At 37.1% G+C, this 25,143-nt stretch overlaps 1 protein-coding gene across 2 annotated transcripts in view; it reads left to right on the plus strand.

Moving 5' to 3' along the window:
- Positions 1–25,143, plus strand: part of NSF (N-ethylmaleimide sensitive factor, vesicle fusing ATPase) — a 209,903-nt gene that overhangs the window by 162,065 nt on the left and 22,695 nt on the right. For both annotated transcript variants that reach the window (XM_072645938.1, XM_072645939.1), the window contains one exon: positions 1,226–1,305. In XM_072645938.1, the coding sequence (XP_072502039.1) occupies positions 1,226–1,305 (80 nt within the window). The remainder of the gene's footprint in view (positions 1–1,225; positions 1,306–25,143) is intronic.

Genomic DNA, 25,143 nt, shown 5'->3' on the forward strand with positions numbered 1-25,143 from the left:
CTACTTTCTCCCAACAAGTAAACTGGGGAGATGGTGCCAAATATGCCCCTGAAGACTTGCATATTTACATAGTTCTTAGGTACGAGGGAGAAATTGATTGTACACGTAATACAGAAAAGTTAAAAACAAGTCAATGGGAATTAAATACAATGTCCTTTAAATAACAACAGTACTAATAAAGCATATTTGTAAGCACTGAGCAATTATTTTAACCTCATTCTAATAAAAAGAAGAACCTTCTCAGGCTGCACATTACTACAGTTCTTTCTCTTAGCTTTACTAGTGGGTAAATCTTAATGGGAGGGTGGGAAGGAAGGGAGGGGGTTTGCACATTGCATAGAGAACCTGCAGCCACAAAGCCCGTGTGGCCCTCTAGGTCCTCAAGTGTGGCCCTTTGACCGAATCTAAACTTCACAGAACAAAAGGATTGTGATGTAAAATTTGGATTCAATCAAAAGGTCACACGCAAGGACCTTGGAGGCCACAGGTTCCCCACCCCTGCTTAAGGTGTTAAATAGATAGGTAATGTTGGCCAAATTCCTGTCTCTCCTTTTATTTAGTTACATAGAATATCTTATGCACAAAATACATAGTAATTGATTTAAATAATATTTAGCAAGTGTTTAATAAGTGTTTCTTGATTATTTATCTTACTGTATTTTATATTATTCCTTCATTTTAATTTTTATTCTACATGCATGGAACTGAATTCTTAGAATTTTTGCTAATTCCTCAAAACCGCTTAATAAAATCAAAGTCACAGAATCTTAGAATTGAAAGGAGTCTCAGAGGTCAAGTCTAGTCTGCACTTGACTCAGAATCTCATCTAGCCTCTGCCTAAAGACCTCCCTTCGTGGGAAATCTTAGGCTTCCCATTCTAATTTGAAGCAGTTTTAATTGTTAGAACATTTTTCTTCACATTGAGCCTAAATATACCCTTGATACTTTCATGAACTGCACCTCATTCTGCTTCTGGGACCAAACAGAACCAGGCTCTTATAGATGGTGATGGCCCTTCAAGTACAAGATAGCTATGATGTCCTCACCATTATAAATCTTTTCTAGGCTAACCATCTCATCACTTCATATTCATGTGGTACAGTGCCTTGCTTTTTGGGATATTTGACTTGCTTAGCATGTGTATACTTGTTGATAAATAAAAATCTCAACTCTTAATCTATACATATGTGTTTTTAATCCACAAACATACATTTTTGTCTTTTAGATTATGTCCCAATTGGACCTCGATTTTCCAATCTAGTATTGCAGGCCCTTCTCGTATTACTGAAGAAGGCACCACCTCAGGTAAAAATCAGTTTTAACAAAATCAATAAGTATTGGAGATACTCACTAGTGTTTTATAAAAGGCATACATATTGCTGCACTGTTGCTGAGTGAAGTTAAAGTTTTAGGGAGTTTTTTGTTTTGTTTTTTTACTACTGAACTGTGATTTCAATCAGTGTGGAAAGTCCAGAACTCCAAGTATGGAAACTCCCTACACTAGTATAGATCAGCAGTTTCTCTTTAATTTACTATTTTAGAGGATTGCCTGGGGGGCACTGAGATGTTCGTTGAATGGTCACATATCTAGTAAGTGTCAGAGTCAGAACTTAAAACCGGGTCTGAAACAGTTTTCTGTTTTCTTGAGCATCTCCATAAGTGGAGTCTTCTTCTATAGACCTTTCCAGTAATTTAATCTTTCAGATTTATCTATCAGAGCCTTTTATTTATCTGTTGGCTTATAAATTTGAAATCATTTTTTAAATGAAGAAAAAGGAATTCTCCCACCATTTCTCTTGTTATGTTTGGGGCTTATGAGAGGTATCATGCTTTGGGCCTAAAATAGTTTGGACACAAACACCTAGCCATTCTCATTCACTTTTATATTGAACTTTCTGAAAGTTTGTGTTTTGGAAAAGCTTGGAATTATTTCATAAAAGTATTTTAAAAAGTAATTTATATTTATATCGAAGTGTTGGTTTTCTGATCCTTTACTGACTTGGAAAGGTGTTTGGGAAGCATGAATATAGTCCAGATTTTAATTAGAATGCTTACGTATTTTACTCACATATGTTAGAACTTATTATGCTACCAAAATCATCCATCTTCCAACATACTTATAGGAGTGAGTTAGAAATATTAAAATGTAGAATTTGCTGGAGCCTGATTGCTTATGTCACAAAATACAAATTCACTTGATTGGCAAAGTAAGCAAGCTTTTTTTCATCCTGCAACCTTAAAGATATGGTGGTAAGAAGCCAAATATAAAAGTTTTAAAGTGCCGACTTAAAAACATAATATCAGTGTTTGAGAATAAGAATGATTTAATCTTTTATCTGAGGCTGGACTTAATCTGTGTAACATAGAAAAATTTAATGTTAATCTGATATATCTAATTATTAATCTAATAATTGAGATTTAGATTATATTCAGTATTATAGTGTAAAGGAACATAATTTATGAAGACTTTGGAGTTTTTATCATCCTTCTGTAAACTTAATAATTAGAATTTTAGCTTCTGTCAGGTCTTAGGTTGGAGAAGGGAATATACAAATTTCCATTCCCTGTTTCTTCTAATGTTCACATAAATCTAAAGTTACCAAGATGAAAAATCAGTCTTTACCAATCTTCCATCCCTAAAAAATCCTTTCTGAGATTCATTTTTCCTCCTGCAGCCTTAGTTTGGTGGTTTCAGGAAGATGGACTATCCAGGGTACACACATTTCTAACCACCAAGGATTGTTGGTGAAATTTGTTCTGGAAGTAGCACAAAAGAGCCACCATTTTGCACAGAAGTCCCTCATCACAATATTTTTAGTTATACATTTTTACTCTGTGTTATATTTTGTACAAAGGAAATTAAACTTAACATACTCCAAATTTGGAAATAGTTGTTGTAATCAGCCTCAGACAGCGCTGATGGAGGTAAACCTGTAGAAAGAGAATACACACTTTAAATTGGACCAGAGCAAAAAGTAAACTACTTACATGTGTACATGATCGTAAGCTATTTTAGGGTAGGATTGCCGCATTCTTCTTGTGTACACCGTAGCACAGTGACCGTAGTAGGCATCTAATAAGTGATGAATGAATGAGGGCCCTTGTGATGTTTGGAGGGTTGGTGAGTGGGAACATTTAGCACGGGAGGATTCAGAAAGAAGTGGGACCACATAAGCCTCTCAGATGTTGGAAGGGATGCACATTTAATGCATCTGATGTAATTTGGGACAAAACTGAAAGGCAACAATTGTGAATTGTAATAAGTCAGAATTTTTTTTAAGGAATTGTAAAGGTGCTGATGTATGATGGTGATTAAGTAACGGAAGGGGGCTGAAATACAGTACTCTAGTAAATAGTAAATGGCATTAAAGTCTTTTAAAGCACAGTCATCCTACTCTTAATCAGAATTTGGTGATTGGAACCTAGGCTTCCAGGTAAGATGCTTCTTTTTTATATTTGGATATGGGAAAAGAGAATTGAATAGTTGCATTATTTCTGGGTGGCCTATAATTCCCCAAATAAAAATATTATCCTGGGTTCTAACATGCTTTCAAACTTAGTGTAAACTTACTTTCTGTGAAAGTAAGGAGACTCTTTCAGGCAGATCGTATGTCAAAAATTTTTGTCATTGAAAAATAGAAACGTTTTCTTTTCCAAGCCATTATCAGGAAGGTTTTTCAGGTGGATTTCTTCAGTGAAATATTAAGGGTGTATGACTTTGGAAGTTTGGCAAAACTATAGAAACAGGGAACTGTCAAGTGTCATTGGTAAGAAATTTGGCAATAAGCAGCTCAGCTGTAGGCATTTCTTCTAAAAAAAGAATTTAATTGCCCTGATATGCAATCCAGTAATAATAAGCCACACAGAAGCCTTAATTTTACATACAGTATGATTCTACCCAGAAAAATCATGTGTGCACATGCCCAAGCAAGACAATTACTTCAGGGGAGCTGTGTTGTGTATCAAGATACTCCCTACCCCCACTCCTGTCCCCCTGCATTGTAAATTGGCTCACTAAAGCGAACTCACAAACCCTCCTATTCTCCTGTGTAATTGTCTGGGGGTTTTGCACTTCCATGGCAGGTCTAAAAATGAATGTCAGACCCGTGTCACTAAGATAATGTTCTTTATAGTTTAAATTTTGCTAAACAAATACTTGGGACTTGTGTGAACCTAGAGTTGAGTAGATTTGTGTCAAATTTAGCTCCATAAAGAACTTAATGATTGGTTTGGTGTCCCCTTGAGAATATAAAAAGTAGAGTGCGTAGATCATGAAGACTGAAAAACATCATCACATTTTGTTTAGCATCTTTTTAAAACCAATTAAAAGCTTTTCTAAAATGGATTGAACGGGGGAAAATAAAACGTGTTCCCTAGGTCTTTATTCTAATCAAGTTTCTCTGTGTTCTGCAGGAGAAGAGATTGAGGGGGGATAGAAAGGTTGAAAAGGGCTGTCCCAGCAGGGAGCCAAGCCGGAGAAAAGGGCTTCTCTGAGAATGAAACAGGGCAGCTCAGCTGGCCTGAGAGCCGGCTTCATCTACATGCAGAGCCCCACAAGGCAGGGCATGCTCACCATCACCAGAGGGTTCACATGTGCTTCCCTGCTGATTCCTCTGAAAAGCTAACAATCAGCTTGGAGGGTGAAAGACCATTGCTGTGCACTCTCGCTGAGCTGGAGGTACAATTTGTCCAGTGTTAGGAAATGTCCAGCTGAGCAGGGAGAGGCTCTGAGACTTCAGTGATGTTCCTGGACCATCTCCTATACTAGAAACTGGGACTTTTCAAATTTTTGCAGGTTTATTAAAATGAAGGAGGGGCGGGATGTGGAGTGGGAAGGAAAGACATGTTCTTTCAGTTTAAAAAGATGAAAGCTTTAGTCTTTAATGTTGAGAAGGAAAGGGTACTTAGGTAAAGAAGCCAATGATGGGTAAATCTATTTTTTAATTTTCTCTTTTATTATGAACTGAGCAAACATCAATATGTGCGTGAACATTTCAGTATACAAAGAACAGAAGAAGGAGGAGTGTAACTGAACTTCTGTTGTGTAGTTTTTAAATGTAAATGAAATTGAGCACGATAGCACCAGAATTGTCCTGCTTGTCTGTTGCACCTTCTCAGTTTTCTTCTGTTCTCTCTTGTGTATTGTTTAAATGTTTCATTTTCAATTTTTTCATGGAAGTGGGGAGGATATCACGACCTACCTTCTCTCCCCTCAGTAACGCTGACTCCCCTTACTAAGTAAAAATCCTCCTTCAAATCAGATAAGTGTAATCAGGCAAACAAATCTACACATTGGCCATGTCTGAAAATGTATGTCTCATTCTGTACATCTGGTCTGTCACCTCTCTACCAAGAGTTGGAAAGTGTGCTTCGTCAGTATTTTGGAGTTGTGATTGGTAATTGCACTGATCAGAGTTCTTAAAATGTTCATCGTTGTTCTGCCTTACATTATTGTATTCATATACGTTGTTGTCTTGGTCTGCTCATTTCACTCTTCATAAGTTCATAGAGCTTCCCAGGTTTATCTAAATATGACTTTTTTATCATTTCTTATAGTGCAGCAATATTCTAATACATTCATATACCATAATTTGTTAAGCCATTCCTCACCTGATTGGCATCCACTTTGTTTCCAGTTCTTTGCTACAATATAAAGTGCTGCTGTAAATATGTTTGTACATATGGGAAGGCTGGGTATATCTTGAAATACCTCTTAACTGAATATGAGAGTATATGACTTTTTTTCTTTCATTCCTACTCCATTAGCTTCTTTCTTAGTTCACCTCTCCCCTTGTCTTTGATAAACTATAGTACTTAAAAAAGAAACTCTGCAAGACTGAAACAGCAGCTTCCCACTCTAATGAAGATAGATTCATTAAATTTCAAGCCATACGTGTATATGTAACATGGTATAATGGTATCACTTGTGGAGAATGTTGTCTCTGCTTAAGTCATTTGAATATGACAGAATGATTATCCATTCTTCCTAGTAGGATCATGTAACTTCATGGTAGTATCACTTTTTAAGCCTATATGTTGATCATTGCTTTTTTAGCTAATTTGCAAAATTGTTAAAAGAATAGCCTTTTTTCCCCCTCTCAGTTTTCTCAAACAGAAAGCGTTACTTTAGAAAGTGATATGTGTGGATATGACCAGAGGGCTGGGAACAGTGTGAACCGTTAGGAAAATGCTTCCAGCAATGGTGATGTTCAGATGTAGCCAAGAAGTGCAAAAAAAAAAAAAAAAATGCTTCATGGTATGGATTTTTCTTCCCTCTCCTTGGATTTTATTGTGATATCAATATTCTCTCTTAAGCCAAGTTGCCTTTTATGCACTGCTTAAGAAATATCACAAATAATACTAAGGGGTGAGAGAAGAATAAAATTAAGGGGTAAGAGAGGAATGTACTGGGAGAAAGAGAAAGGAAGAGGTAGAATGGGGTAAATTATCTCACATAAAAGAGGCAAGAAAAAACTTTTACAGTGGAGGGGAAGAGGGGAGAGGAGAGGGGCAGTGAGTGAACCTTACTCTCATCAGAATTGGCTCAGAGAAGGAATGACATACACATTCAATTGGGTATAGAAATCTGTCTTACTTTACAGGAAACTAGGAGGGGAAGGGGATAGGAGAAGTGGAGGTTGAAGATAGAAGGGAGGAGGTAGTTAGAAGCAAAACGCTTTCAAGGAGGAATGGGATGAAAGGAGAGAGAGAGTAGAATAAACAGGGAGGGAGGGGCAGTAGGATGGAGGGAAATGCAGTTTTTCAGTTTTCAAGCAGGTTTCTCTGACAAAGGCCTCATTTCTCAAATATATAAAGAACTGAGTCAGATTTATAAAAACAACAGCCATTCCCCAATCAGTAAATAATCAAAAGTTATGAAGTTTTCAGATGAAGTAATCAAAGCTGTCTATAGTCATAGGAAAAATGTTCTGACTCGCTATTGGTTGGAGAAATGCAAATTAAGACAATTCTACTTGGTACCTATTAGATTTGCTAATAGGAAAGAAAAAGAAAATGACAAATATTGCAGGGGATATGGGAAAAATGAATCATTAATGCACTGTTGGCAGAGTTGTGAACAAATTCAACCATTCTGTAGAGCAATTTGGAACTATGCCCAAAGGGCTATAAAATCATGCATACCCTTTAACCTAGCAATATCACTACTAGATCTGTATTCCAAAAGAGAGAAAAAACCAAAAAGGAAAAGGACATATATGTACAAAAATATTTATAGCAGCTTTTTTTCTGGTGGCAAAGAATTAGAAATTGAGGGGCTGCCCATCAGTTAGGGAATGACTGAACAAATTGTGGCACGTGATTATGGTGGAATACAGTTATGCTATAAGAAGTGATGAGCAGGATGCTCTCAGAAAAACTTGGAAAAACTGACATGAGCTGATGCAAAGTGAAATGTACTGTGTATAAAGTAGCAGCAACATTGTAAGATGATCAGCTATGAATAACTTAGCCCTTCTCAACAATACAAAGATCCAAGACAACTCTGAAGGGCTTGTGATGGGAAATGCTGGTCATCCTCAGGAAAAGAATTCATGGTGTCTGAATACAAATTGAAGCATGCTTTTTTACTTTATTTTTCTTGAGGCTTCTTTTGGGTCTATTTTTCTTTCACAGCATTACTAATATGGAAATGTTTTGCATGTCTCCATATGTATAACCTGTACTGAACTGCTTGTCTTCTCAGTGGAGGAGGGGGAGGAAGGGAGAGAATTTGGAAATCAGAGTTTTAAAAATAATATTTAAAAAATGTTTTATATGCATTTGAGAGGAAATAAAATACTAAGTGGGTTTTTAAAAAGAAATATTGTAAAGCAGTTTTACTTTGGAAACATGAACAAGTCTTAACTAATATGGAGTAGTCTCTCCCTACTTTCGGTGGTTTTAGTGAAATAAATAGATGATGGAAGAATGAAGATTGTGCAGACTTGCACAGGAATATCTCTTTATCTGTTCAGAATTAACCATGGCTAATGACTTCATTATGACACAATAAGCTATATCTCCACTTTAGGAAAGAAGATCAGACATTTTGCCAGATAAACTTGCAAGTGTTATCGTTGATATAGTAACTGTTTTGCATTTAAGACAATTGTTTTGTTGGAAAAATGATGAGTGATGTTGAATACTTAATGACTTAACTTTCCAACTTGGAAATAGAAGGGGAATGATTTATCAGCATATGAATTAAGTGACTGTAATAATCAAGTATTCACTACATTCTCTCTCTATATATACATATTGATGTTAGGTACCTTACTTTATACACTGTATCTGTTAAATGTGTATACCTTTAAAAAGTTACACGGAAATTACATTTTAAAATAGAATCATAGTTGAGAAGCATTTATGTTACTTATTTATAATGATCTTTGATGGATCCTTTTATAAACAGTATTAGTTTGTTGGCTTGATTAATCTGGATTTTCACATATAAAAATGTAAGTAAGATACACCAGTGAAAGGTTCTGGTGAACAGTGGTATAGTTTAGAAGACACTTGTCTTGTTTTCAGGGAATTGTTAACCTTACAGAGTAAGACAGCACCCATTGTAAAGATTATTTATAACTGGAGTCAGGATTAGAGATTAACAAAGTGGGCAACAAACTAGAGCATGGAATGCTGTGTTGTAAAGCATATGTAATATTTTTGGTGTTACTTTTCACATATGCCCATGTCTTTAACATCAGAAAATTCTGCTTTCCATGGTTTATGATCTGTCAAGTCGCATCTATGACAGGAGAAAACTGATGAACTCTGAGTGCAGATTGAAGCGTATTTTCTTTCACTTTATTTTTCTTGCTTTTTTTCTTTCTCAAACATGACTAGGGTGGAAATATTTTTCATGACTTCGTGAATGTAGAGTGGATATCAAATTTCTTGCCTTCTCAATGGGGAGGGGAGGGACTGAAAGGACAGAGAGAATTTGAAATGGAAAATCAATTTTTATAAAATAGTTCAAGGAGATAGGTACTGAAACATAGGCTGCTACTTCAGGGGTACAGACCTCCTGTTTGGGAATTGCATAAGGAAATTGGGCCAAGGTCAGTATACCTGAGTGTTGAGAGATATATTAGGAAACCATCCTGAAGCTAATACTATCTCCTGGAGGGGCAGATTGGAACAGAAACCTGAAGCCATGGACCTAGGTAGGTGATTGCACAGGGAAATGACCTATGCCAGCTCATCTAGGGTCTGAGAATGCCTTAGGAGTGCAGCTTGAAACTTGCACAATCCAGGGCCTGAGATCTGAACCATGAATCTCCTGGGTGACTACACAAGAAATACCTAAGGCCAGTGCCAGAAAATAGAACTTACAGGCTGTGGCAGTAGGCTAAAGCTAAAACACTTCCAGGCCATAGGCTGGGATTGAGATTCCAGGTCAAGACTGAAGAAGAAAACAGAGCCTAGACTCATTTAGCCACCTATCCAAGAATTGAAGGGAAGGAGCAGGACAGCCCTGATACAACATCAGAAAATACCTGGACCTACCCACCCCCTCTAGCAGTTCTGAAGAGGGCAGATCCTGGCCCTGGAAAAAGTTCTAATCCAAGATATGGAGTGGTATTCAAGAACAAATGGGGGAGAAGGGGTGGGAAGAGCAGCTCTGCTACAATGAAGAAATATAATGAATTGAAAGAACCCCAAGATAAAGTCCCCTAGGAAAGAAATAATTATAAAATAATCATGAGCAGAACTTCAGGAAAAAAAAAGAAAAGATTAGCCCCTAATGAAATTGGAATACTTGGTAAGAAAATAAAAAACTTAGAATAAAAAATAAGCAATCTTACCCATGCAGTTGATACCTGAAAGGATGAAATGGAGCAAATATAACTCAGTGATTCAATGAGGCAACAAGAAATTCTTGAACAAAGTCAAAATTCTGAAAAATTAGAACAAGGGAGATCTCTACTAATCAAAAAGGAAAATGGGATTAGAAGAGGTAATTTAAGAATCATTAGACTAATGGAAAACCATGATTAAACAAAAATAAAACCTTAATGGCATAATTCAAGAAACGTGTTCAGAACTGTTATGACCAAAGGGCCACAAGAAAATTGAAAGAGTCTACTGAACACTTCCTAGGAGGAAAATAATTTGAAAAACGATTGAAATAGCATATTCAAAATCCAGAGTTTTCTGGTCAAATTAAAAAAAAGACAACATAGCAAGCACCTGGGAAGAAAAAGATCAAGTAGCAACAAATCACAATAAGTATCACAGAAAACTTAACTTCTTGAAGAGAAAGGAAATCTTGGAATTTTATACGGTTGTTATCTTTCATTCATGGAAAGGACTAAAATAGCATCATTGTGTTAGGATCAAAGTACAGTGTTTCTGAGTGTGACTGATCAGACCAATATGAGCTCAGAAGGCTCTACCACAGGTCAGGCACAAATAAATAGTCCATGTAAACATTTAGAATGGAGATGGCTTTAAATTTGCACATCTCATATTTTTTTTTGAGCTACTGAAATTCTACCTGACTTATAAAGCGCAGTATCTTCTTTGATGCAGGCACACCATGCTGGGTGGTCCTGTGCCAGTGCCTTACAGTTTCTTCTTTGGAGAGACCTTGAGATGTCCTTGTATTGCTACTTCTGACCTGCAAGTGAGCATTTGCCTTGTGTGAGCCAAATGGAAAATTATATATTAAAATGCAAAAAAAAAAAACCAAAGCCTAAAACTAATAATAACTGATCCTGAAAACTATAATTCTTCAGGGCTGGGAAATAGGGAAATGGAGCCTTAACAGATTAAAGGACTTTCAACCCTTCTTGTTGAGAAAACCAAAGCAGGGTAGAATCTTTGAAATATAAACATAGGACATAAGAGAAGCCTAGAAAGGTAACTACTGTAACTGTACTTGTTCAGTTTGGAAGGCCTTCACTCTGATTACGTACTTACATCAAGAGAAATTCAGAAGGGGGAAAAGCTTTTAATATTCCTCATAATAGGGGCACATCATATTAATACACAGATATAGAAGTGGTAGTATGGGAGGGTGAATATCTCATGAATCTCATTCATATATGAACTAGGAGAAAGAAGGTTGAACACAGACTTTAGTATGGAAATAGATTAGAATTGACAAGGAAATAGACAGGGATAGAAAAAAAAAGTGTGGTTTCAGAGAGAGGGTACATTTGTCACAAACTAAATAAATTTCATCTATAAAGAATAAATTATAGAGAGGAGTGTTAAAAGAAGAATAAAAGAGTAAAAAACCTAGTAAATTAAGTCTGGGCTAGGCAAAAAGGACAAAGTAATAATTATATTCCATTATAATTCAAATATAATTCAATTATAGATAGCTAGTGTTGATTCAACTCCCTATTTTTCACAACTTTCTTTTTAAAAAGAGAGGGATGGGAGGACAAAGGGAAGAAATACTGTAATTAGACAAACTAAAAGAAAAAGCACACCTAACAATCATAATCATGAGTGTAGAGAAGATGGCAGAATGAATTAGAAAGTAAAATTGAACGATATTCTGTTTAAAAGGAGTACTTTTGAAGTATACACATAGAATTAAGGTGAAGGTTTGGAGAAGAATAAATTATAACTCAACCGATTCCCCAAAAAAGCAGCTGCAGCAATCGTTACCTAAAATCAGGAAACTATAAAAATAGACATAGTTAAAAGAGTTAAACAGGGAAAATACCGTCTTTGTAAAGGCAGGTGGTGACACAGTGGCCTTTCAGTTAGGAAGATCCGATTTCCAATCTTCCCTTAAACACTATTAGTGTGACCCTAGGCAAGTCACAAAATCCTCTCTCAGCCTCTTCATCTGTTAAATGGGGATAATAGTAGACCTACCTCATAGGGTTGTCTTGAGGCTCAAATAAGATAACTTATACAAAGTGCTTTGTGAACCTCAAAACTCTATATAAATGCTAACTCATTATTAAGTGAAGAAGAAAGAGAAGCTGTTTATCACAGTGGGGACATGTCAGAAAAGGTTGGCAGCAGGGGGAGGGTATCCCATAAACTAGGAGAAGGAAGGATGAATATACACAGGATGTAAAGCTATTTGAGGATAGGTAAGATTAAGTAATATCAGTCTTAAATATGCATACAACAGAATTTTTAAATGCCTAAAGAAAAAACCAATAGAACCATAGGGAAAAATAGGTGGCAAAACAAGTGGTGCCCATTGATTGCCTAGTGAACTGATTGTTATGAGATGAGTCTAGAGATCATACCTTTTTTTAGATTATCGAAATGTGAGCAATTGGGATTTTAAACACTGTTTTACCTCTGATTTTTAAAATAGTAGATCATTAATGTCTGAAGAAAGACAGGGAGTCACCAATGACGTAATGCAATACATATAATTTTAACGCAAGAAAATTCTGTTCTCCATAGCCCAGATGTATTTATTTTGTGATGTCAGTTGATTTGTGTTTATCGCAATGCTCTCCCTTGAACATTCTCACCAATATGCCTTTGCTCACTCAGTTCCCTGAGCCTAGGATGCCTCCTTCCCTAGCCTGTATTCACCTTTTGAGACTTTAAAAATCCCAGTTCACATGCCGCCTCCTTAGTTAATCTTTCACTCAGCTCCTTTTCCCCAGGTCAGGAATGATCTTTCCTTTCTTTGATATCAAATAGCCTTTCATACCTTTCTTATGCTCCTATTATGTTCTGTTCTGCTTTATAGTTCTAAGGGGCAGGGGTGAAATCACTGTCCCTTCACCACCTTAATGTCCTCAAGGGTCAAACAGGGACTAAAAAATAAATAAATAAACTTTGGGCCTGGTTGGAGGTTTGGGCTATTTTGTTTTGTCTAAGACAGTGAAGACATAGGAGAGAAAGGGAATAAACTAAAGAAGAAATTAGGAAAAGGGAGAAACTTTTACAGTTTCTTATTAATATTTCTCATAACATAATGTTGTATTATTTGTGTGGTTTTATTACCCCCTTCTTCCCCCATAAGCACAAGGACCAGTGTCTTAAGTCATCTTTGTATCAACTCTAGCTTCTAGCTAGTTTTGTGAAAACTTTTATGAAAACTTTGCTATTATTAGAGTATAGTAGTAAAGCACTTTAATATAAGGAGTATACTACTTTTAGAGGCTTAATAAGTGGTTGTCAGTGAATGAATGGATGTTATGGTGAAGGCTCAAAGTCACTATTGGGCACAATGGATGCAGTTTTCACATTGTGCCTAGCTTGCCTCATGACAACTCTGTAAGGCAGGTGCTACTATTAGCCCTTTTACAGATAAAGAAACTGAGACTCAGAGGATTAAGTGACTGGCCTGAGGTCATACGGGATCTTAAACAAGAGTCAATTTCAAGTCTTTCTGTCTTCAAGTCCACTTCTGTCTATTGTGCTATAATACTTTTTGTCCTGACTGGTTAAAAAGAACCTGAAGGGAATAAAGGAAGCCAATTCCATGTATTTTGCCTCTTTTCTTATCTGCTTCATTTTAATTCCTACTTTCCCATGTGTATAACTCTAATAATCCAATCAGTATCTTGATGTACTTCTACCATTAACTTTGTAATCTTAGGCACGACTCTTGGATCTCTTTGGGCATGAGTTTCTTCATTTGTAAAATTATAGGATTGGACTAGATGCTTTCGAAGAGGCTAAAATTCTGTGATTCTGTAACGATGTTGAAATTACAACCAGTATAGGAAGGAAATGCAGTATTAATGATATATTGCAGTAAGATCAGGAAGACGAGAACAGCAATGAAAGTAATATAGACAAAGAACTGTGATGATAAAAAATGAATGAAAACATTTTAATTGGAAGAAATACATATTTCTCTCCTAATATTTCTTTAATGTGATTTTTTTGTAATTGATTTTCACTCTATATGTAAATATATATCCTTTCAAAGAAAGATCATTTCAAGGGGTTTATAGCCTACATTCATTTATAGCCTACATATCTGAACCAGTGTGGTGCAGTGGAAAGGACATCTGATTTATGGTCATATTCCAGCTCTGTCACATCTGAGGCATATGTGAGTCATCGACCAGGCCACTTTAACCTCCTTTTGTCAATATCCTCTCCTCTAACAGGGGAATAATAGTATCTTTGCTGAGGGTACTTGGTAGGATGACCTCCAGACTATGAATCCTTGATTTTCTGATCTTTTTATTCACTGCCCCATAGTTACTGAAAGGAGAGAGCTGGGAATGCTGCAAAGCACTATGTAACTAGGAGCTGCTTGCTGCTACTATCATTATTCAGTTCACTGGCAATTTTTTAAGCATTTACCCTATGCTGGGCATGAAGGGAAAGAGAAGATAAGTGAGACATAGTCCTTGCACTCAAGAGTTTGCCATCTTTAACAGTAAAATAAAATTTCAGTAGTAGCTCTTAATCATGATCATCACAACAGTTCACATTTGTATGTCACTTTAACGTTTGTTTAAGCACTTTATATTCTCTTTTGGTCCTTATAACAATTCTATAGGGTAGATGTTACTGCTACCCCTTTTACAAATAAAGAAACTGAGGCTCAGGGGGTTAAGTGACTGGCCTGTGAATGACACAGTATCTGAAACAAGAGTCACACTGAAGTCTTTCTGTCTTCAAGTCTACCTCTCTATCTATTGTGTCATAATGCTTTTTGCCAGGGTCAAGTACTACTGAGGAGTTGGAAGTTAACATAACATTCAGTATTTTCAGCAAATAAGAGAACAGTTAAATTTTGTTTTCATTGTCTGAGAGGCAGTATAATATAAAATGAAGATTTAAAATAAAATGAAAATGTATAAAATAAATGAAGAATACTGGATGGGGAAAATCAGGAAACCTAGATTCTGGTTCTGGTTCTGTTCCCAATTAGCTATGTGACTTTGGGCAAATCACTTAATCTCTCTGAATTCAGTTTGCTCCTCTGTGAAATAAAGGGATTAGAGTAGGTATTCTCTGAAGTCTTGTCTAATTAAAAAAAAAAAAGTCTTGTGATTTAAGAATTATTTTATCTATTAAATAATTATTTAAAGCTTATTTGTTGCTAAGTTTCTCGTCTCACATTAGACCTGCACCAATAAATTCCCTTCTTCATCATCCTCTGGTCTGCCTGCCCCACCACGATGAAGGATACCGAGACAGACTAAAAATTTGCTGCAGGCTAAAAACGAATGGAGAGAGTTTAAATTTAGCTGTCTACCTAGTTGTATCTTGATTTATTTGAAATACACTTCCTTTGGTATTCAACTAAAACATTTAACAACAGAAAAAAGAAAAACATTTGGGGGTTAGAAATCACAACTGCATGTATGCAAATAGGCCCCATTGCTCATAGGAGGGATTCAACATTACAATTTTCATTAAAGAATACTGCTTGCTGAGGAAAGCAGGATTGCATCTTTTTTTGTTTTATCTTGTTTGGGGTAGGCCTAACTAAATGTCAGACACATGATAATCCTTTTGCACGTATGTATTGATAAATCTCACTGGGTTGGTTTGGTTTTGTGTTGTTGTTAGTGCTTCCTAGTCAACATGCTGACCTTTCTGTGTTCCTCTCTAAACTCCACACCTGACTGGATTTGCTTCTCCATGCATTCCTCCTGGTATCTTCTCTTTCCCCCTCTCTTCTCAGCAACCTTTTATGTGTAGTCTTTCCTATTAGAAGGTAAACTCCCTGAGGGCAGGGGACCATCTTTCTTTCTGCTTGTGTATACTTGCATCCCTAGTGCTTAGCACAGTGCCTGACCCAGAGTCAGTGCTTATTCAGTGCTTGTTGACTCGAGGAGTCATTATCTTTTCTGGGATGAGGAGCTGTGAACATGCCTAATGCTCAATATTAATTGTCATAAAATGATTAATTGATAAATTTGATAAAAATTGATAAATAAATGAACTTTTTTTGGAAAAACACAGAAATGACAGCTTCTGATCACTGAAGTTATATTTTATATGAAGGCCAAATTCTTTTCTTTCTAACTTCTGTATTCCTTTAGTAGTCATTCATTTATTAAAAACTTACTATATGCCAAGCACTGGGAATACAAGAAGAGGCAAAAGACAGACCCTGCCCTCAAAGAGCTTACAATCCAATGAAAGAAACAACACGCAAACAAGTATAAATAGAGGGAAGGTACTGAACTTAAAAGGGTTTGGAGAAGACTTCCCGAAGAAGGTAGGGTTTTTGTTGGGACATAAAGGGAGCCAGAAAGGTCAGTAGGTGGAGTGGAAGAGGGATAACCCTCCAGGAATGAAAGACAGACAGAGAAAATGCCTAGAGCTGAGAGATTGGAGTGTCTTTTTGTGGAACAGCCTGGAAGCCAATGTCCCTGGATCAAAAAGTATATGGCAGGATATAAGATGTAAGAAGACTGGAAAGGTAGGAGGAGTTTAGATTATGCAGGGCTTTGAATACCAAACAGCATTTTGTGTTTGATCCTGGAGGCAATAGGGAGCCACTGAGTTAACTGAGTAGATGTAACATGATCAGGCCTGTGTTACCACTTTAGTAGCTGAATAGAGGATGGATTGGAATGAGTAAAGACTTGAAGCTGGCAGATCTATCAGGAGGGTATTGAAGTAATCAAGGTGTGAGGTGATGAGGGTCTGCACTAAAGCATTGGCCCAAGGAGAGAAGGGGTGTATTAGAGAGATGATGCAAAGGTAAAATCAACAGCCCTTGGCAGTAGATTGAATAAGAGGGGTAAAAGATAGTGAGGATGACTCCTAGTTTCTGAGCCAGAGGGCCTGGAAGGATAATGTTACCCTCTATAGTTGTGTTGGGGGGAAGGGTTTGGAGGAAAAACAGGAAGTTCCATTTTGGACACATTGAGTTTAAGATGAGTACTGGAAACTGATGAGATCACCAAGTGAAGTAATATGGAGAGACAAATGAAGGGGGCCTAGGACAAAACTGTCAGGAGCACAGACATGACCTAAAAGAGGATCCAGCAAAAGAAACAGAGAAGTGGTCAGATAGGTAGGGGGAGAACCAGGAGAGAGTAGCACATGACGTTCTGTACACAGAGCTTTACTTAAACAGAAACCAACAGTTAGGGTAGTTATAAATTTTCCTGGTGGCCTCTGAGCTTGTTTTGTATTTTTCTTTCACCAGAAGAGAAAAGCAAAGAGTGATCTGACTCCCCTGGAAACTGCCCAGAGTGCTCTGGCATCATGGAACTTGACCCTTCTTCCAAAATTCCCTGTTTCTTTTGAGGGCACCACCATATTTCTTATTACCTAGATTCACCCTCGTTTTGTTCTTGACTCCTCACTCTTCTTTACTTCCATACTCAATTGCCAAATCTTGTTTCTACCTCCACAATATCTCTCTCATATGACCCCTTCTCAGTCTTAGATGGCCATCACTCTAGCCTCCTAGTTAGTATTCTGGCCTCATCTCTTCCCATTTCAATCCATCCACCACATAGCTGTTCAAGTAGTCTTCTGAAGTGTTAGTCTGACCATATTACTTACTATTTTACTCAAGACATTCCAGTGACTTTTTGTTGATCCTGTGTTCAAATGTAAACCTTTTTTAAAAAATTTAAAGCCTTTTAAAACCTGACCCCCAAACTTCCTAAACATAATTTCTCTTCTTATGCTCTCCAGTTAAGCCAAACTAATCTTCTTGATATTCTTTACATGTGGCATATACATCCCACCTCTGTGCCTTTGAATTAGCTATTCCCCATGCCTGAAATGTACTCTCTCCTCACCTGCACCCCTTAGGACCCCTCATTTCTTTCCAAACTCAGCTGAGTGCCAGCTTCTACATGAAACCTTTTCTGATCCTATCTCCCCAATTTGTACTAACAGGGTGGGTCTCCAGGGGATAGACTACCTCCAGTCTAAGGTACTCTCAGTAGTGAACCACAGGGTACAGTTAGTCCAAAGCAGAGAAGGGCATTTACTACAATTGCACACTTGACACTCACTAGCTGTGTGACCTTGGGCAAGTCACTTACCCCCAATTGCCTCATCCTGGGTCATCTCCAGTCATCCTGATGAATATCTGGTCACTGGATTCAGATGGCTCTGGAGGAGAAGTGAGGCTGGTGACCTGCACAGCCCTCCCTTGCTCAAAACCAAGTCAAGTGCAAGTCATGTCATCATTTCTCTGATGGCATGGTCTTCTTCGGCAATGAAGGACGAACACAAACTGTAAGAACAGTAATCACAACACATTCTCCCCATAAACCTGGGTTGCATTTTCCCACAACTACAAACATACAAACAGCATTTATAAGAAAAGAGGACATCCATATAGTAGAGAATACTGGTAGAGAGATGTACATGTAAAGAACATATATGGTCCAGGCAATTCATACCTCTGGCACTGTGCAACCCTGATATCCTTGCTTTTTAAGTGATGTCCTCATTGCTACTTCTTCTGTCTATAATACTTCTGCTGAGCAGGTAGCTCGACTGAGCCAGCTCAGCTAGACTTTTTTTTTCATTTATCAACTGACTTATTTTAATTTACATGCATTTTAATACATTTAATACATTAAAATCTGTATTTTGACATTTAAAATACATGCTTTTTCCCAGTTACATGTAAAAACAATTTTAACATTCTTTTTTTTGCAAATTTTAAGTTCCAAATTCTTTCCTCCATCCTCTCCTCCCATGGTCTTTAAGAAGACAAGCAATTTTACATAGTTTATACATCTGTAGTCATGCAAAACATATTTCCATGTTAGTCATGTTGTGAAAGAAAACACAGACCAAAAAAAACAAACAAAAAAAAGAAAGCAAAGAAAAAATATGCTTCAGTCTGCATTCAGACTCCATCAGTTCTTGCTCTGGAGATGAATAGCATCTTTCATCATAAGTCCTACAAAATTGTCTTGGATCATTGGATTACTTAGAATAGCTAAGTTATTCACCATTGATCTTCATACAGTATTGCTGTTGCTGTGTAATGTTCTAATTCTGCTCATTCCACTTTGCATACGTTCATGTTAGGTCTTTCCAGGTTTTTCTGGGAGTATCCTGCTTGGCATTTCTTATAGCATAATAGTGTTTTAATCACAATCATATGCAGCAATTTGTTCAGCCATTCCTGAATTGACGGACATCCCCTCAATTTTGAATTCTTTGTCACCACTGAAAGGTGCTATAAATATTTTTATACATATATTTCCTTTTTGTTTTTTATCTGTTTGGAATACAGACCTAGTAGTGGTATTGCTTACTTAGTCAAAGGATAACCATGGTTTTATGGCCGTTTGGTCATAGTTCCAAATTGCTCTGCAGAATGATTGAATCAATATACTTCACCAGCAGTTCAGCTAGACTTCTGATAGCCAGAGCTAACTAAACTCACAAAACTCCTCGTGTTTCATCTCTTAACTCACTGTGTCTGTTTTTTGCTGAGTGAGTAGTTCCACTTCTCCACTAATGTAGCTCCACTATAAAATGTAGCTGATGAAGAAATAAATCTACTCCCAACAGTAATCCAGAACTCAGGAATATGATTCCCTCTTAATTTTTTCATAACTGGATCTCTTTCCTGCTTTCAGAGATCATACTCCTCAGACTCTTCTTGCTTTAGCCCTACTGAGAAATTAAATGTCTGTCTCAGTAAAACTGTAATAGTTGGAAACTTTACTTTGCCCTTTTCAGATCTAACCATAATAAGAAAGATGTTAAGGATATCAGTAGAATTTTAGAAAAGTTAGATATGATAAACCTCTGGAGAATAGAAAAGATTCTCTGCTGTGAGTGGCACATTCACAAAAATTGTCCGTGTATTAGGGCTTAAAAACCTCACAAACAAATGCAAAAGAACAGAAATATTAAATCCATTTTTCTTTAACCATAATGTAATAAAAATTGCATTCAGTTAAAAATATATATCTGTCTTTTTAAAGAGGGAAGCCTAATCCTTAGCCAATAATTATTTGCTCTCCAATCCTATCAAGCTGTACTGAAGGACTTTATGCACCATAAAAAAATAACAGTGTAAAGCCCTCCTTTACATTTCCTTTTTTTTTTTTAAATTTTATTTATTTATTTATTTTTAGATTTCGGCATTCATTTCCACAAAATTTTGAGTTCCAATTTTTCTCCCCATCTCTCCCCTCCCTTCACCTCATAATACCTTGCATTCTGATTACCCCTTCCCTCAATGTACCTTCCCTTCTGTCACACCCCACCCTACCCTTATCCCCATCTTCTCTCTTTTCTTGTAGGGCAAAATAAATTTCTATACCCCATTACCTGTGTTTTTTATTTCCCGGTTATATGCAACAATAATTCTCAACATTCGTTTCTAATACTTTGAATTCCAACTTGTCTCTCTCCCTCCCTCCCTACCCATTCCCACTGAGAAGGCAAGTAATTCAGTACAGGCTATATATGTGTCATTTTGCAAAACATTTCCACAGTAATCATGTTGTGTAATACTAACTATATTGCCCTCTATCCTACCCTGTCCCCCCTTTTTTTATTCTCTCATCTGACTTTGTCCCTTCCCAAAAGTGTTTGCTTCTAGTTACTCCCTTCTTCCATTTGCCTTCCCTTCTGTCATCCCCCTCACTTGTCCCCTACTTTCTTGTAGTGTAAGATAGATTTTCATACCAAATATAGTGAGCATGTTATTCCCTCCTTAAGCCATATGTGAAGAGGGTAAACTTCACTTTTCCCTTCTCACCTTCTCCCTTTTCTCCTCCATTGAACAAGATTTTTCTTGTCTCTTTTATGAGTTATAGCCTGCCCCATTCCATTTCTCCCTTTCTCCTCCCAGTATTTTCCTCCCTTACCCTTTAATTTTTTTTTTTTATGGATATCATCTCTTCTGATTCAACTCAGCCTTTACTCTGTCTATATGTGTGTGTGTGTGTGTGTGTGTGTGTGTGTGTGTGTGTGTGTGTAATCCCTTCACCTACTCAAATACTGAGGAAAGTTTCAAGACTTACAAATATTATCTTTCCATGTAGGAAGGTAAATAGTTCAGCTTTAGAAAGTCTTTTATGATTTCTCTTTCCTGTTTACCTTTTCATGCTTCTCTTGATTCTTGTGTTTGAAAGTAAGATTTCCTATACAGTTCTGGTCTTTTCATCATGAATGCTTGCAAGTCCTCTCTATCATTGAATTACCATTTGTTCCCTTGAAATATTGTACTCAGTTTTGCTTGATAGGTGATTCTTGGTTTTAATCCCAGTTTCTTTGACTTCTGAAATGTCCTATTCCAGGCCCTTCAATCCCTTAATGTAGAAGCTGCCAGATCCTGTTATCCTGATTGTATTTCCACAGTACTCAAATTGTTTATTTCTAGCTGCTTGCAATATTTTCTCCTTGACCTGGGAACTCTGAAATTTGGCCACAGTATTCCTAGGAGTTTCTCTTTTCAGGTCTCTTTCAGGAGGTGATCGCTAGATTCTTTCAATATGTATTTTGCCCCCTGGTTCTAGAATATCGGGGCAGTTTTCCTTGATAATTTCATGGAAGATAACGTCTAGGCTCTTTTTTTGGTCATGGCTTTCAGGTAGTCCCATAATTTTTAAATTGTCTCTCCTGGATTTATTTTCCAGGTCAGTTGTTCTTCCAATGAGATGTTTCACATTATCTTCCATTTTTTCATTCATTTGGTTTTGTTTTCTAACTATTTGGTTTATCTCATAGTCATTAGCTTTTCTGAACTCAATTCTCTCTTTTAAAGAACTATTTTGTTCAGTGAGCTTTTGAGCCTTCTTTTCCACTTGACTAATTCTGCTTTTTAAAACCTCTTTCTGCTCATTGGCTTTTTGGACCTCTTTTTCCAATTGAGTTAACCTCTTTTTAAAGGTGTTATTTTCCTCAGCATTTTTTTGGTTCTCCTTTAGCAGGCAGCTGACATGCTTTTCAAGCTCTTCTATGGCATGAGCCCATTTCATATTCATTTTAGAGGTACTAGAGGCAGAGACCTTGATTTCCTCTGACGGTACGCCTTGTTCTTCCTCATCTGAAAGGATGGGAGGAGATACCTGTTCACCAAGAAAGTAACCTTCTATGGTCTTATTTTTTTTCCCCTTTTTGAGGGCATTTTCCCAGCCAGTTACTTGACTTCTGAATCTTTTGTCAAGAGGAAGGTCCTAATGTTCCTCGTCTCTCTAGTATCACTAAAGGCTGAGATTCAGATCAGCTGCTCAACTCCCCCAGGGGCTTTGGGTAGGGGTGGGGCCATCATTGAGGGCTGAGGTTTAGATCAGCTGCTCATTTCCCCCAGAGGCTTTAAGCTGAGCTGCCTGGACAATGGACCCAGGCTGCTGCTGCTGCTGCCTGGGGCCAATGCTAGGAGAACTCTGTTCCCCTCTCTCCCAGCTGGGAAAGCCCTCCCACACTGACCTTTGGAGCTTTCTTTGTTGTTTGTGGGTTGAGGGTTCTGGGACCTTCCCTCCTGGGAATTCTGCCCTGGAGGTCTGTTTCTGTCTTGTTCCTCTCAGCGCCAAGCGGCCAGGGCTGGGCCCCACTCCGTGTCCTGTGAGATAGACCTTTCCTGTTGGCCTTCCAGGTTACCTTTGGCTGGAAACCTCTTTCACTCTGTTGTTCTGTGGCTTCTGCTGCTCCAGAATTTGTTGAGAGTCATTTTTTACAGGTATTTTGTGGGCTGTGGGGGAAGCACTAGTATATGTGCATCTTTCTACTCTACCATCTTGGTTCCACCCCTCTACATTTCTTTTTAAAAATTTATGGCAAAGAACTGAAAACTGCAGGAATACCCATCTTTTGGAGAGTGACTGAATCAATTATCGTCCATGAGTGTAATGGAAATTATGTTGTAAGAAATGAAAGGATGATTTCAGAGAAACCTGGGAAGGTTTATAAGGACTGATGCAGAGTGACACAAGCAGAACCAGAATAGTGTATATAATAACAGCAACATTATAATGACAAACAATTTTGAAAGACTTAAGGACCATAATTCCAGAGGACCCATAATGATTCTACTCCTGATAGAGGGATGTTGGACTCAGGGTGCAGATTCAGACATTTTTGGACATGGTAGGAATTTGTTTTACTTGATCATTCATATTTGTAGTAAGGATTTTGTTTTTTTCTTTTTTTAATGGAGGGGAGGTGAGAGGGAAAGAAAATATATTTTTGTTAATTGGAGAAATTCAAAAACAAAAGACTTTTGTCTCTGTTATCTACCTCTTACTGTCTGTGATTTCATTACCTCAAGCTGGGAGGAAATCAGTCAATTGACAAGCTTGATCTACTCTCCCACCCTTCTCCAACTACATACCAATATACTTATCAAGTCTGATAGGTTCTTATATGGTATTCCATCCCCATAGTCACTCATCTCTGCAAAAGTGAAGGTAGGTGCCTTTTTTTTTTCATTTTTTTTCTTCAAAGACAAGCTTGGACATTTTTGTTACAGACAGTAAAGCTTTATGTATTTTGTTCTTTTCATTTACTTTTCTAAAGGCATTATGTATATTATTTTTCTAGCTTTGCTTACTTCACTTTACAAGTCTCAGTATTCTTCTCTGAATTTTTTAGTATGGATTGTTTCATATGATGTAGTAATATTTCCATTAATTTCTGGTAATTCTCCCGTCAGTGGGCATCTATTTTGTCTCTAGCTCTTTGCTGTTGCAGAAAGTGCTGTTACGAATATTTTGATGTATGTGGAGACTTTCTGTCTTTGGCCTTTTTTGCATTTGTGCCTAGAAGCAGATTCTCTAGGTCAAAGAGTATTTGCATTATAGCCATTTCCTAGCCTGATTCTAAATTGCTTTCCAGAATGTATGTATCTTTTCACAGCTCCATAAGCAGTATATTAGCTTTCCCATCTTTCCACAGTCCCCTCTAATATCAGCAAAGGGGGAACCCTTTGGCCATATTTGCCAGTTTTGGGAGTGTTAAACAGGATCACAGGATCATAGATATAAAGTAGGAAGGGATCTTATGGGGCCTTTGAGTCCAATTCCCTCATTTTATGCATGAAGAAATTGAAGTTCAGAGAGGTTAAAGGACTTGTCCAAGGTGCCATAGCTGTTTAATTAAGTCCATTAACTATCTTTCATATTGTATTTTTACTCTAGTAGTTTTCTCCAACCCTTGGCTCATCTTGTGCATACCTGCCAGAGTAAAATCTTTGGCAAATAACATTTTCATCATGACATTTTTCAGCTTAGCATACAAAGATTTTCAACACATAGCTTCCTGTCTCTCCTCCATCATCAAAGTGCCATTCCCTTCACATGGACTCCCCTTCCCCTCCTTTCTAGAGTCTCCCTAATACCTTCAGGACAATTTCCACCAGACTGTGATCAATCAGTCAACAAGAATTTTTAAGCATTTGCTACATACCAGGCATTCTGTGCCTTGTTCACCTTCATTCAATTTATATTGGCTTATTTTGTATTCAATGGTATGTTTTTTTGTAGTTATATTATCGATATTATAAGGTCCTTGAGGGCAGTGACCAAGTCTTCCAATTCTTTACCATATTTCCATATCACCTAGAATAGTGCCCTTTACACAATTGGTGTTTTTATTCATTAAATTCTTGTTAATTTTCTAGTTGTCTTTCATTTGTCCTATTTTTTTATTTAGCTGTTCATCTGGTTCACAGACTCCTAATTTTTAATAAAAATTGTACTTTCCCTTTGACAAGAAATATCTTTCCAAACCTAGATTCTAATGAGCAGGTTTAAGTGTTGCTTCCTTTCTTTCTTCCCCTCCTGCCCTGTGACTTTTAAGGTAAACCCTTAAATTTTTCATTGCCTAATCTGTCTAAGGGTTTTGTGTTTGTGGTTGTCATCAAACCAATGGTATGTTGGACTTCCTCAACCAAGAAAGAACAAATTTTATGTCAAATTGTGTTTGCCTTTTGCTCCCCATTTGTAATCAGTCCTTCCATGTCAGTGCTATCTTATCAGTATTATTTTTTTTAATTTAGTGTCTGTTTTTTAAGGGTATCTTTCTTTTTTCAGTTAATGGGAAAGGGTTAGGGTTGTTCAGTTGGAAGGGACAAATATAATCTAATTAGCCTATCCCCTGTGTAGTACAAATCTTAGATATTAGATATTCTTTAGTACTTCTGTCATTTTTTCATCTGTAAAATATTTTTCTGGAAAATACATACTTATGTAGGACCTGACTTCTTCATATAGGAGCTCCCCAGAGCTGCTTCTTTGTAGCTATCGCTAACAAGAGTTTCCTGAACAGAGAAATGTTGTTTCTCACACT

This window comes from Notamacropus eugenii, chromosome 2 (genome assembly GCF_028372415.1).
Source record: "Notamacropus eugenii isolate mMacEug1 chromosome 2, mMacEug1.pri_v2, whole genome shotgun sequence".
NCBI classification, from domain to species: Eukaryota; Metazoa; Chordata; class Mammalia; order Diprotodontia; family Macropodidae; genus Notamacropus; species Notamacropus eugenii.